At 46.4% G+C, this 14,368-nt stretch overlaps 1 protein-coding gene across 1 annotated transcript; it reads left to right on the forward strand.

The window, feature by feature from the left end:
- Positions 1 to 326: 326 nt before the first annotated feature.
- nptx2a (neuronal pentraxin 2a) lies at positions 327 to 13,830 on the forward strand (the record flags this gene model as incomplete). Its single annotated transcript, XM_083648737.1, has 5 exons — positions 327 to 773; positions 3,044 to 3,290; positions 7,749 to 7,993; positions 12,478 to 12,657; positions 13,603 to 13,830. 5 exons carry the CDS (start codon positions 327 to 329, stop codon positions 13,828 to 13,830), a joined length of 1,347 nt encoding a protein of 448 aa, XP_083504863.1.
- Positions 13,831 to 14,368: the final 538 nt, after the last annotated feature.

Genomic DNA, 14,368 nt, shown 5'->3' on the forward strand with positions numbered 1-14,368 from the left:
CCTGTGTTGAGTTTTTCCACATTCTTAAAGTAAGAATTTTGATTTTCTTTCAAACAGGACAGATGGTGTGGTTGATGGATGCATGATTTTCACTGCGGAGTCTTATTTTTTATTTTTTATTTAATGGTTTGGAGACAAACTAAACTTTGTTTAATGCTCTCGTCGTGTCCGTTTCGATGTCCAGAAAGATCCCCGCATCCACCTGACTTAATGAAATAAGTTTCTTTGATCTAAATAATTTCACAGGAGAATTCCAACGCCTGTTACTGGTGATTTACGAGTCCTTTGTTTTCCTTTCATAACTGGGGTTGGTGCATCTAGTCGGGATGCTTGCTTTATTAGTTGGACTTTACCTGGTCAGTGGACGCACGGTGCGCACCCAGGATGCCACAGGTAGCCGCTTCGTCTGTAACGCCATTCCGCCGGGCGCAGAACCGGGGTGCGGGTATGGTCCTACGGGGAACCGCCTCCAGAGTAGCAGCCCCGTGGAGGACGAGCTGCGCAACACGATCATCCAGCTCCGGGAGACTATTCTGCAGCAGAAGGAGACCATCGTGAGCCAACAGGGAACCATAAAGGAGCTCAACTCCAAGCTGGCGCGCTGCGAGGCGGCCGCTGAGGAGTCGTCGCAGGGCAAGTCCCGGGGTCAGGGCTCCAGGCGGAAGGAGTACAGCAAGAACACCATGGGAGACCTGCCCCGGGACCCCAGCGAGAGCATCGATCAGCTGGGCAAGACCATGCAGAGTCTCAAAGGTCGTCTGGAGAACTTGGAGGTGAGACGCCATACACAAACGGACAGCCCCTCAACAACAGGGCAAGAGTTTTTCTTTCCTTTTCTCACCTAGGCTATCATGATTTACACTCCGTTTATCACACAGCATATAAAATTGATTCATTCATCATGCGCTGTGCATTTCAGCGCTTTCACCACCAGCATACACAGATCACACTCGCCTGATAATGCTCTGCTCTGCAGGAGACCTCACAGGGATGAGATCAAAGGGTCATGAAATACATTAGGCTAGATGTCACAGGCATATTTTTTTTCATGGAATGATGAAATGATATGGTGAATCCCATGTGTGAAAGCCATAAATAAATGATCAACATTTTTGTCAAAGGTCTAATCATGTGTGTGCGCAGGGATTTGGCCATGCATCTTTGAATAATTTATGAGGTGCTCTATGTGTTCTACATTATGTTTTAATTTGGCAGTCACGTGACCAAATGACCAATTATTCATAGCAGCAGCTGATATTAATTCACCTGCACACTGAATGTTTACATTGAATCATTATGCCTATTGATGGTTGATTCATTTATTTGCACACTACTGTAGTATTAGAGCCAGATCTTTGTTCAATCCCAGAAGACCTCTCTGCTGCTATATGCATTAATTCCACGTGGCTCAGAGATCACAGTCTACTGATATCCAGGTCATCGGCAGTGAAGTAACGGATTGGTTCTTTACACACTATGCTGATGCAAGAGGTGGCTTTATCTCCGGCTACTGTATGTCATAACGACAGGGTGGCACATTTCTCTCAATGTGACAAGCTCCCAATAACAATCACACTCATGTTGATTTAGAGTGGAGGTCCTGTCTCCTACATGCTGCATTGCTGCTGCTCTTCCTCCATCCGTCTCTCAGCCCCTTCCCCACTCCGCCTTATATTTGATTGAAAGCTTTAATACCATGATCAAATATATATATTGCAGCTGTGGGGATATAGATTGCATATTACGTTGCTTTTTTTAATCACATCTCTATTGATCTGAATCTGCTTAACATAATGATTACTGCCAAATCAATGTTGCTGATGGGATGTGGTCCTGTGGAGCAGGGCCTCAATCAGTAACCATCTAGCAGGACCAGCTGTATCAACATAGAGTCATCAGACTTTGGTGAAATGGCCTTCAAGACCTTGCGAGTGTTTGCTTCAGCCTGGCCAAAATGCCAGATGGGCAGGCTATTCATCATTTGGCCTATTCAGCTCCTTAATCAAGCGCAAATGTGTCACAAAGTGTCTGAAATCCAAAGTGGAATGGACAGCAGGGCAACATCCACCTGCCACTATAGAAAAGAACACCTGGAAGGCATTTTGCAGCAGGGTGAAGTAATGCATCAGCTTTAGGCCTGCAGCGATGACCCTGGTGAAGTAAATGGTAAATGGGCTGCATTTATATAGTGCTTTTATCCAAAGCACTTTACAGTCAGTAGGTACATTCACCCATTCACACACCGATGGCGGCAGGTTACCACGCAGGGTGCTGGCACACCAACGGGAGCAATTTGGAGTTCAGTGTCTTGCCCAAGGACACTTCGACATGCAGACTGGAGGAGCCGGGAATCGAACCACCGACCTCTTTCATCCAAAGCGATATGTGGACGACCCTCTCTACCTCCTGAGCTACAGCCACCCCTGTAAGTAATGCATCAGCTTTAGGCCTGCAGCGATGACCCTGGTGGAATGCATCAGCTTTAGGCCTGCAGCGATGACCCCTGTAAACATCTGCGATGACGCCTGGCGTGAAGTCAATCAGCCAGGTCACACAGAGGCGTTTACCTTTAATACCCAGCTCAGCCATGGGCATTTAGCAGGTCACCAATCAAAGTTCTCGACTGGGACAACCAATCAAAGTCCTCGACTGGGACAACCAATCAAAGTCCTCTGGGACACACTTCATTTTGATAGTGCTGTATTTAAAAACACTGGTGCCAAATGAATATCTGACTTAAAAGGTAGGAGATCAGTTGGCTAGCCCAAATCTAGGTCTTTATGGAGACTGAATGCTTGTTTGAGTGTGCAGGATTAACAGGATTACATGTATCCTATGTCTCACTCCACCTCCTCTCTCATTTCCTCTCACTCACTCTATTACTATCTCTATCTATCATTCTATCTATTTATCTCTCTATCTATCATTCTATCTATCTATCTATCTATCTATCTATCTATCTATCTATCTATCCCCCTCTACCCCTCTCCTTGCTCCTGTCTTTCTGCTCTTACCTGCAACCTTCCTATACTCCACCTACCAGCAGCAGCAGTTGCGTCTCCCCAGTTCCAATGTTTCGGCCGGGGGAGTCTCTGCCCTGTCCCCCCTGCCGGCTGAACTGCGTGATCTGCTGCGGCAGCGCCTGGGGGCGCTAGAGAGCCAGCTCCTCCGGAAGGTGGCCGAGCTGGAGGAGGAGAAGAGCCAGCTTTACAATGAAACAGCAGCCCACCGCCAGCGCACCGAGCACACGCTCAACTCCCTCCTGGAGAGGATCGCCGAGCTAGAGAGAAGTAAGAGATTGGAATGGGTGCTATAAGTTGTCATCCAGATTTAACACCTTTTTCCCCCCATCAGATTTATCACCAATTTGACTATCCCAATGCAAATTTCCAACCCGTTCTCACTCCCACGCCTTTGATTTCCGCAGCGTTGTCACCTGCCTTAGCCTCTGGATTTGTGCGCACAGTCGCACACGGTACCCTGACGCACTGGGACACACAGTCGCACACGGTACCCTGACGCACTGGGACACACAGTCGCACACGGTACCCTGACGCACTGGGACACACAGTCGCACACGGTACCCTGACGCACTGGGACACACAGTCGCACATGGTACCCTGACGCACTGGGACACACAGTCGCACACGGTACCCTGACGCACTGGGACGCACAGTCGCACACGGTACCCTGACGCACTGGGACACACAGTCGCACATGGTACCCTGACGCACTGGGACACACAGTCGCACATGGTACCCTGACGCACTGGGAAACACAGTCGCACACGGTACCCTGACGCACTGGGACACACAGTCGCACACGGTACCCTGACGCACTGGAACACACAGTCGCACACGGTACCCAGATGCACTGGGACACACAGTCGCACATGGTACCCTGACGCACTGGGACACACAGTCGCACACGGTACCCTGACGCACTGGGACACACAGTCGCACACGGTACCCTGACGCACTGGAACACACAGTCGCACACGGTACCCAGATGCACTGGGACACACAGTCGCACATGGTACCCTGACGCACTGGGACACACAGTCGCACACGGTACCCTGACGCACTGGGACAGAACCCTTCTGCTTTGTATTTGAACGTAAACGGTTGCGCCCACCAGGCGAAAGGCCGGCCTTCCAAGGAAGCCGGCCGCAACTGCCAGAGCCCCCTCCCCCGCCTCCATTTTGCCTCGGTTTCTAACCTCGACCCATATCCAAGCCCTATCCCCAACCAAGTGAGTTTCCCTGCCTAACACCAACAAAGTGGCTTTCCTTGGCTAACCCCAACTGTGGGCGTCCAAAGCCAAAGGTACGTGACAAATCAACGCAGTGAGAGTGAGAATCTGTTGAAATTTCTGATGATGCAAGTGAAATAGTGTTTTTTTCCCCCCTTTCTCAGAGCCACTCTCGCAGCATCACCTCAGTGTTGAAAGTAAGGCATGGGAAGCAACACTGAATTCTTAATTAGTTTAAGAAATATTGGAAAGATGTCCACACTCCAGGGTATCACTTTGATGGTGGATGCCAAAGTAACATGAAATAGCACCCTGTGAAGGAAAATGATCTTCCCAGTCACTGGAAATGTCCTGTAGGCCCGCGTGTCCATCCCCTGAGGCTCAGCACAGCACAGATGTTTGAGGATAGAAGCTTTAGTTAAATTTAGTGGATGTCAACAGCTCAGAAGTGGTTTAGCACGGTCACCTCACTGCAAGAAAGACCCAGGTTCGATTCCCAGCCCTCTATGTAGTTTGCCTGTTCTCCACCTCATTTGTTGTCCCACAATCCACAGGTGGAGACACTAAATATGACTCTTTGTTGATCTGTGTTGGACTGATAACCTGTGCAGGTTGTTTTCCTGCACTTCCTGCGTGTCTCTGGGATAGATGATCGTGAGAAGGATTTATTGATGAATGGATGATGAGCTCAGGGGACTAACATGGACTAACATGGGGACTCACATATAGATTGTTCCGTTTGAGTTAGTAAGCTGGTCCGACATAATTAAACCCTGGTTCCAACATGCTCCATGCAACCCAGAATAAAATATTGGCATTTTACATGTCTCAAAACCAGCAATATGTAGTACGAAAACAAAACGTCTGCAAAATACATCTACAATCTCAATCTCTAAATTTGAAACAAAACACTGGTTAATTTGCCTTTCCAATATGAAGTGCAAATAAAACAGTATGGGTATGTTTAGGCAAGTAACTTGTGCGCGCTCTCTCGGTTGTAATGTAAGACGGGGACGCAACAGATCCCACAATCCCACCCCTGCACTAGGCGCCAGCGGCGTACTTCAACATGACAGTCATTAGACTATATTATCATGTGTATAACATTAATATTACTGTATCTACAGTAGAAACATAAAAGGCAACGTATTTTGGTTCAGAAATGTTCATAAAATTATATTCCAGAAAACACTGGGCTGCTCCAGGTTTCCTGCCTTCTGATTGTTGTCATGGAAACAACTTGTTTTGTTGTTGTTGCCCAGACCTCATTCAGTGTATAAGCCTTTCATGGAGCGAGGGAAAGCAACATACAGTTGCTGCTAGTGGTGACAATGGTGTGACGGCAATAGGTGACACTGATTCACACGTTGATGAAGGCCATGTTCAGTCCCATAAAGGTTTCCAGCATGTTGCCCTGCTGGTGCAAACCTGCTAAGAAACCAATATGTGCGCAGGACCCCATCAGCTGTTATTGCTTGGTCACTATGGCGGCAGGAGTGTTTGCAAGTGTGTGTGTTTGTGTGTGTGCGTGTGTGTGTGTGCGTGTGTGTGTGTGTGTGCGTGCGTGCGCACGCGTGCGTGCGTGCGTCCGTGCGTCCGTGCGTGTGTGTGTGTGTGTGTGTGTGTTTTCATTTTTATTGTTCTCCTTACTCTTTGTCATCATTCAACTCACCACCATTCTCATAGCACTATAATAAAATCATATAGCCATGGGCATCATTTTTGGTAGAGACGGTGGAGACATGTCCCTATTTCTGATTACCTAAAATTGCCCCACCACTATTTGGATGTCCATGTCTGACATTATGCTTTTCAGAGGCTGTAACATTTTTAAAGCCAGAGTGAATGAATATGAAACGAGATGACCTCATGCATCCATTGGTATCAACCATGTCATTCTAAATTGTTGGGAAGGGGGCTGCTAATACCACAGGGATGACCGTAGGCTTACCCAGTCCCTGCACTTCCGGCTCTTACGTGTGTAAGTGAATGGGATTTTTATATGGGGATTTTGGTTAAATGCATGATGACTTTTGAAGCGTAAATGCGTTTTTAACGTGATTTTCAGAAAACGCATCAAAAGTCTCAAAAGTAGTGCTCCTTTGTGAAGATTATCTTGCTGAACACAGACTTCGCTGTTTCATATACACTTTTGTTAACCACAGACCTTATTTCATGCATTTAACCGAAATTCCAATAGAAAAATCACATTGACTTTTACACATAAGAGCCAGAAGTGTTAACATCCGAGTGTTCTGGACTCGCGCTACTCAATTTTCAAAGGGGTCCCTTGGCCTCTCAGCTCACAATATCTGAATCAGAATGGGTACCCATGAGCCTCATTACATGCCTACTTTATGGTAATCCCAGTTATTGGCAAAAACCATGCAGTGTTTTGGATGCAGTATAAATGTTATTTTCACCTGTTCCATTTGAATATTTCTGCATACTGGGGTCCCTAAACAGTCTTGGGATTGCATAAATTGGGTGTGACTGGAAAGCTGAGACCCATTTGCATTCTTGTTAGTCCCTCATGGTAGCTATTTCCTTGTAGTGAGACCATTTTTTCCCTCGAAACGTGACCTCACTGTATAAAATGACCTATTGTGACCTCTAGGATAACCACAGCCTCATGAAAGTTTACAACCACAAACTAGAGACCTAGGGCATTCAGGGGATGGATGACTTTGACATAAGGGGGTTTCTGAGCAATTTCCAGAACAGAAGTGCTCACCTCCCAATCGGTGAAAAATGCAATTTCTTACAGAAATCTCAAAATGTCAAAAGCTGTTCATACCAAATCACAGCATGATTTCTTTCCTATGGTGTTCTTCAAGGTCTTGGTGTCTTAATGTGGTATTTTGCAGGGATTTTTTTTTACCCTTTTCTTATAATTTCTCGAGTGTTCAAAAATGGTTCAATCTAGCACCAAATCTGTATAAGAAAATGGTATCGACCCAAAAACAACTTATGTGACATAACTGCATGATGATTGAGGATGGCCATCATACACTGTACTTCTAATCATAATGTTCTAAGGCGAATACACTCTAAACTTTCAACATTTGAATAGGCGCCTAATAAAACAATTTTTTTATTACAGATGTATAACTAGGAAAAATTTGACAGTGATGAGCTGCATCACAAACTATTGTAATCTTCAGGTTCCCAGCTTTCAGGTGATGTGTACCACTTCTATGTGGCATATACTGTTGACCTGCTATCTCACCCTAAATCTGCCCTGTCCCCCCAGAAAGACAAAAATGGGTGTCTGGTAGGGAGGGGGGGAGTGGAAGAGGTTAATTGCATATTAAATCGTTTAAATCGAATCGGCTCTTTATGTTGTGTTCCCACTGGTTAATAGAGTTTCCATTGGTGTTTGTTCGTGTTGTTCCCGCCTGTCTCTTCATGATCTTCATCATTATCATCAGAGGATGATAATGATCTACTGGAAAGTTCACAATCAACATAATAACCATAATGTTATCAATCAACAGGTAATAATGCATTCAAGTCACCCGAGGATTTCAAGGTGTCCCTCTCCCTGCGTACTAACTACCTGTATGGACGCATCAAGAAGAGCCTACCAGAGATGTATGCCTTCACAGTGTGCATGTGGCTGAAGTCCAGTGCCAGCCCTGGCATAGGAACCCCCTTCTCTTATGGCGTGCCAGGCCAGGCAAACGAGATAGTGCTCATCGAATGGGGCAACAACCCCATTGAGCTCCTAGTAAACGATAAGGTAGGTCCATTGTGTTGGTCATTTTTTTATTCCAAGCTATTTTACGGCAACAGTCTGGGATAGTAGTTGCAGGAAGAAGGAGGTTAACACTCATTCACAAACTGACACCACAGTCTTTTACTGTTAGCTAGTGAGTAACTGTTGGAGCAGCTGACTTAGTGCATTGATCAAGAGTGTTTAGTGGGTAGTTGTTGATAGAGGGCAGAGCTCTTCTCACTCACTCACTACTACAGTACCTTGATTTGCTAAGGGAAAAGATGTAGGCTATTTGAGTTGGTGAGCTTCAGTCACAAGCTTGACATCGACACCTTGTCGCTTATCATAATGTTGGAACCGCCCCATCACTGGCTGTTGTGATGGTCGTGAACAAGTTACAGGCATATCTGTACTCGTGAAATGTGATCTTGGGCTTTGGCGTGACGGAATTAGAGTTATTCTGTCAGTCAGACGAGATTCACTAACCTTCGTTTTTTTTAATATTTAATTCTGAACCTTATAAACATTTAATATCACTGACCAATATTCCACGCACATCCACGGAGGCCAGTAATTCGGTTGAGAACATACCCTGCCATGTTTGCTAAGTAGAAACCACATCTGAACTTCTTTCCTTTCCGGCTTTCTGTCTGTGACAAGTCAGAACAAACTGACGGAAACATAGCTGAATATTTCATGGCATTTTGTCTTCAAAGCAATACAAGCATGGCAATTGTTGTGTTGGTAGCTGTGGTGATAGCTTTTTTCCTCTCTCCTCGTTGTGGCAACAGAGGGGCTGCGGCACTGTAATGGTGGATCGGGCTGATTTTGGAGTGGTGTATCCTCTCACTGGAGTGGATCTTTTCTCCCCCCGAGCTGTCTTGTTTACGTTGGGTGTTATTGGCACTGGCACATTGCCTCACAGCTTTCCCTTCACTGTGCATTATACATGTGTGCAAGTCAGACAGATGAAAGGAGGATGGAGGAAGAGAGGGATGAGGGTCCAGGACAGAGAAAGAGAGCGGAGAGGTGTCGGGAATAACAGAAAAGTTGCAGAGTTGCGGAGGTGACAGTGCAGAGAGCAAGAGAGAAAAGAGCAAGAGAGAAAAGAGCGAGAGAGAGAGAGAGAGAGAGAGAGAGAGAGAGAGAGAGAGAGAGAGATCAGAAGATGTGTTGTATAAGGGAAGTTATAGTGTATAGTTATATATATAAGTTATATATATAAGTTATATATATAAGTTATAGTGTACCCCGACTGAGAGAAAGAGAGAGAGAGCGAGAGAGAGAGAGAGAGAGAGAGAGAGAGGTGCAGAGGAGTGAGAGCATTGAATATGATTACCGTATGTATGTATGTATGTATGTATGTATGTATGTATGTATGTATGTATGTAGCACATCCATGTGTTGAACTTGCTCACCGTGGTAACAGGGTCCACTGGGGCTCATCCTCCATGCTGTTTATTTGGCTGCATGTTGAGCAGCCTCCACAGTGTTACCATGCACTGCAGCCTTGTCTGCGTTTAGTTATGGGAGGATGACTACTCAGAAGGGGATTCTATAATGGTCCTAAAGGAAAATCTTCATCAGTCAGATTTGCCCTTGAAATGGAATAGACAGGCATTTCTGTTTTCAGTTCAGAGTGGTTGTGCTGTGTAGGCGCCTCACAGCTCCATTTGTTCCCGTGCATTCAGCTGCAAGTTCACTAAACATTTCCCACATCTGCGTTTTCCAGTCAAACACAGCCTGCAGGGTTTTAATCTGTAATAGGGTTGGACTAGTCTTGTAGAACAGGGGCCGGTTGCACCAACTGGTCTTAACTATGCCTGGTCGTAACTCCTACGTCGGTCTTAGTTAAGACCATGGATTTACGCCTGTTGCACCAACACGGCTTACTCTGGTCTTAACTACGCTGGTCATAGCAATGCGCGTTCATGTGAATTGTCGGGGAATGCCCTCTGATTGGCCCACATGTGCCTCGCGCCGTCACCCACTACTGTATGTGCATCACTACACCCTCCCTCCTCCCACCCCCCTCCTCCTGTGGAAGCCCCGGGGGAAAATGGCGGCGGCGATTAGTGTCAGGGAGTCTGAATGAAATTGAATGTAACGTTCCCAATTCTATGTATTAAATTCTAAAAGAATTAACGCCAACATTTGGGAAGGCTAAGCCACACAACTAGTTAGTTATAATCTAACGTCGTGCTTTCAAAGACGGCGAACTGGCGATGTTACGACGATGACGGTCAAAAAGGTCTCCGCGGAGATCTCTGTTACAGGCAGGCTCTACGCCTCCTCCTGACGAGGCGTAGGAGTTACGCCTGGTCTTAGTGAAAAGGCTTAAGTCGTCTTGGTGCAACCGGCGTAGCTGTAGGTCGTAAAGTTACGACCAACTTAGCTTAAGACCAGTGTAAGACCAGTTGGTGCAACCGGCCCCAGGAGTTTTCAACTGGTTCTTTGTATCCCAGCAGGGACCACCATTCTGACTAAGATGCAACCTGATATGTGGCCCATAGCTTGTGGATCAAAGTCCAGGACTGGCTAAGGCTGCCAGGCATTTGTTGTGAACTGACACCCTTAAACATTGTATTGGGCGTTCTGGATGAAAACTGCCTCCAGATAGTAAATACAATTGTTCTGTTGGGGAAATGTTTTCTTTTTAAAGCTCGATCCCAAACAGACTTGAATATAAGTTTCTTTAAAAAATGTAGTGAGAAGCCAATTTCTCTGGGAAAAGATTATGGCTACAGGCAGTAGCTGGAGGGTCTGCTCCAGTGAGGAGTGGGACAAACGTCAATTATTGTTGAAGGGATCCTCCCAAATCAAACTAAGCTGTAACTCATCATTGTATTTCTATTTGGTTTTTTGTATAGTTGTAGTATTTCTTTTCTAGTTTTTGTCTTTTTGTCTTTTCTTTTATTTGTGTGAAGGATGTATTGTGTTGTCATATTGTTGTAGTGTCTCTTATGTGTGGTCTTTTGTGCCTGTAATAAAAAGAAGAAGAAGAAGAAGAAGAAGAAGCAACCTGAGGACCACTAGTGAAAGGGGTGGAGGTTACATGGAAACGACATGATTGAATGCATGGTCAGGCACCACCTGCGATGCCTTGCCACGGGCCATCAGTTGAAAAGCCCTGTTGCTGTAGAACATTAACACTGTGTTCTTTTGGCAACCGTGCATCTATAATCTGATGCTCAAAGCTTTACCAATCTGTTCCAGCATGCTCCACATATAAATTTAGATATGTTTGCCTTGAGCTGATTTTGTAAATGAGAGCAAATTATTTGCTGAATTGATAGAAGGATCAATTTGATCAATATTTTTACAGCAGCATACTTAAACGTTTGTGTTACTGTTGGGTTTTATGCAGAGTGTATTAACTTCTTCCAGTCCTGCGTGGTCTTCTTAGAAACACTGCAGTAGGCTACACATTTTAATTGTGCTGTCAAGTTAGCAGCGAGCTTCTGACTGGCCGGATAAATCTGGGTCGGGAAAGTGAAACGCCCCTCCCTCATTATCCACCACTGAGGTGCCCTTGAGCAAGGCCTTTACTCCAACCGCTCCAGTGGAGCTGCTCAGTGTCCAACAGATCAGACTGTCGTTGTACCGGTCAGCTTCTAGGTGTGAATGTGTGTGTGAATGTGAACAGGGCGCTCCTGAAGAAGCGAGCATTGCTCTCAGTGAGACTCCCCCTGTATAAATAAATAAATAAATAAATAATTTAAATGATCATGAGTGATCATGCATAACATGCCTGTCTTGTGCTTGTGGAGATGGTGGTATGGTTGGGTTTGAGCTCTGTGTCTACATATATAAAACATCAAGGCAGGGTAATATCAAATGTCTCAGAATATTGGACCAGAATATCTATTTAGGTCAGAGATCCTAAATCTTTAAACAGTCAATGACTCTCACTCCACCTTCTCTGACACGTTTGACAAGGACACCTGATTGTCCCCGTGGCAACTGTAATCAGGTCAATAGCTTCTGTGATCGGCAGGTGCTTCAGTTTTGTTTTGGACAGTTCTTGCTATCTCGTCAGGTTGATGCCGAGCTGGAACAAAGCGCTGACAGAGAGGAGTGTGAATCTATTTTGCAGCCTCAAAAGAATACAGCTAATGAGTTATACACTTTGTAATCTCATGTGTTGTGCCGTATCCTCAGTGGACCATGATGTCATTGCGTTGGGTTGGTACTTGGTAGAGTAACCGGTTGTTTTTCTTTGATCTATGAACAAAGCACAAACGCAGCAGAAGACAATATTTTGCTGAGAGCTATGCCACAGGTTTAAAGGATGTTCCATCCCTTGATGTCACCTGGGTAATCTACATTTTATGCATTCGCATTTATGCATCTGCGGAGTGCCGTCTCTTTGAAGCCCTCACCCATCTAATTGCTGCCCTTGTTTGTAATGTGTCGCAATTAATCTCAAACCTGTCTTGACTCATCCCCTCTTTGCCCCTCCTCCTGCCCTCCTGTCAAATCACCCTCCCCCCTTCACCCCCGGCCAGGTGGCCCAGCTGCCTCTGTCTGTAAGTGACGGGCGCTGGCACCACATCTGCATCACCTGGACGACCAGAGATGGCTTCTGGGAGGCTTATCAGGACGGCGAGCGCCTGGGCACTGGGGACAACCTGGCCCCCTGGCACCCAATCAAGCCTGGAGGGGTGCTCATCCTGGGGCAGGAGCAGGTGAGAGGAGTAGGGAGAGGCAGAGGCGTAGCTGGTGGAGGTGTGTGTGTGTGTGTGTGTGTGTGTGTGTGTGTGTGTGTGTGTGTGTGTGTGTGTGTGTGTGTGTGTGTGTGTGTGTGTGTGTGTGTGTGTGTGTGTGTGTGTGTGTGTGTGTGTGCACGTGCGTGCGTGTGCGTGTTCTTTTCATGGGATCCTGGTGTGTGTCCTCCCCTGAGCCGGGAGCAGGGGAGAGGAGCTAGAGAGGCTATTCTCACGCTATCATGGCCCTTTCAGTATTACCTCATACATCAGCACCACTATGCCCTTGGGAGCCCCATTAGTGCATCATTCTAGCAGTTAGCTCCCTGACAACACCTTATATATACTTTAGAAAGGTAGCATGATGTTATATGAATCATCCCCATGAGATTGATTAAATCATACGACACACGCGTTGGACCCTACGGAAGCTGCTGCTCTGTGTTGCTGCAATCACAAGGTGAGATTGCAGGAGATTGCACAATACTTGGTACAAAGGGAGTTTAAAGGGGTAGTTCGCACAAAAATATCCGATTGTCAGCTGGTAGTTTGCAACAGGGTTTGATTGAAAACACACACATGCCAGGCCCGAGTGGGGGCTTTGCTGTCTTTCAAAGTGGAGATCCTGGGCTCATATGAAACTAGAAGAACTACAACTGACATGGCCATTTTCAAATTGCACCCTCACCATTTTTTATCCTGGAGCCAGGCCTGACACACGGGGGCGCACGCACACACACACACACGCACGCACGCACGCACGCACGCACACGCACGCACGCACATGCACGCACACACGCACACACACACACACACACACACACACACACACACACACACACACACACACACTGAATTCATTGTGATTAAAACCTTCTATTCAAAATTGTGTCATGATGAACTATGCTCCTGTCTTTCTCTGTAAAGGACATAGTGGGAGGCCGTTTTGATGCCACCCAGGCCTTTGTGGGCGAGCTGAGCCAGTTCAACATGTGGGACCGGGTCCTGCGGCCTGCGGACATCATCGGCATGGCCAACTGCTCTGCGTACATGCCCGGCAACGTGATTCCCTGGATTGATGCCAATGTGGAAGTGCTGGGCGGCGCAACTAAAGCTGCTCTGGAGATCTGTGAAGATCGTGCTTTTGACTCCTAAAGACTCCTATGGATGATGGCTACGAGGAGAGAGGAGAAGCCAAGGATTCTGACTCTGTGTTGCTTCTGTCAAACCCCAAAGGAAAAGGGGTTTTATTTGGTGCATTTGATGTACAGATTCTAAGGTCCGGCTGCATGGTCTCAGCGAGCCAACCTTTATTGGACTCGAACTCGATGATTCGCAAAATTCACGTCCATTCCATTTTGATCCAGACGTTACAGAAGGTTTCACTGCAGACGGCTCATGAGGACTCTACTCTGTGGACTCTATTACAGGAGGTTTCTCTGTAGATGGCTCGTGAGGACTCTACTCTGTGGACTCTGTGGACTATCTCAATCAACTGTAATGATGTGATCTATACTGCCATCCTGTGTTTTCTGTCAAGTAGATGTGCTTACGGTCGACTCCTCTTTGGAAACAGCTCTTTTTGGTCGCGTTCCTACTGCCGTCGCTGCACTGTATCCGTAAGTGAATGTGAGCTCAAACAGTCTTTTGATGTGCTACAGAGCACTGTTTCTGAGTTGCATGGTATGCTACA

This window comes from Poromitra crassiceps (genome assembly GCF_964638095.1).
Source record: "Poromitra crassiceps genome assembly, chromosome: 13".
Classification (NCBI taxonomy): domain Eukaryota; kingdom Metazoa; phylum Chordata; class Actinopteri; order Beryciformes; family Melamphaidae; genus Poromitra; species Poromitra crassiceps.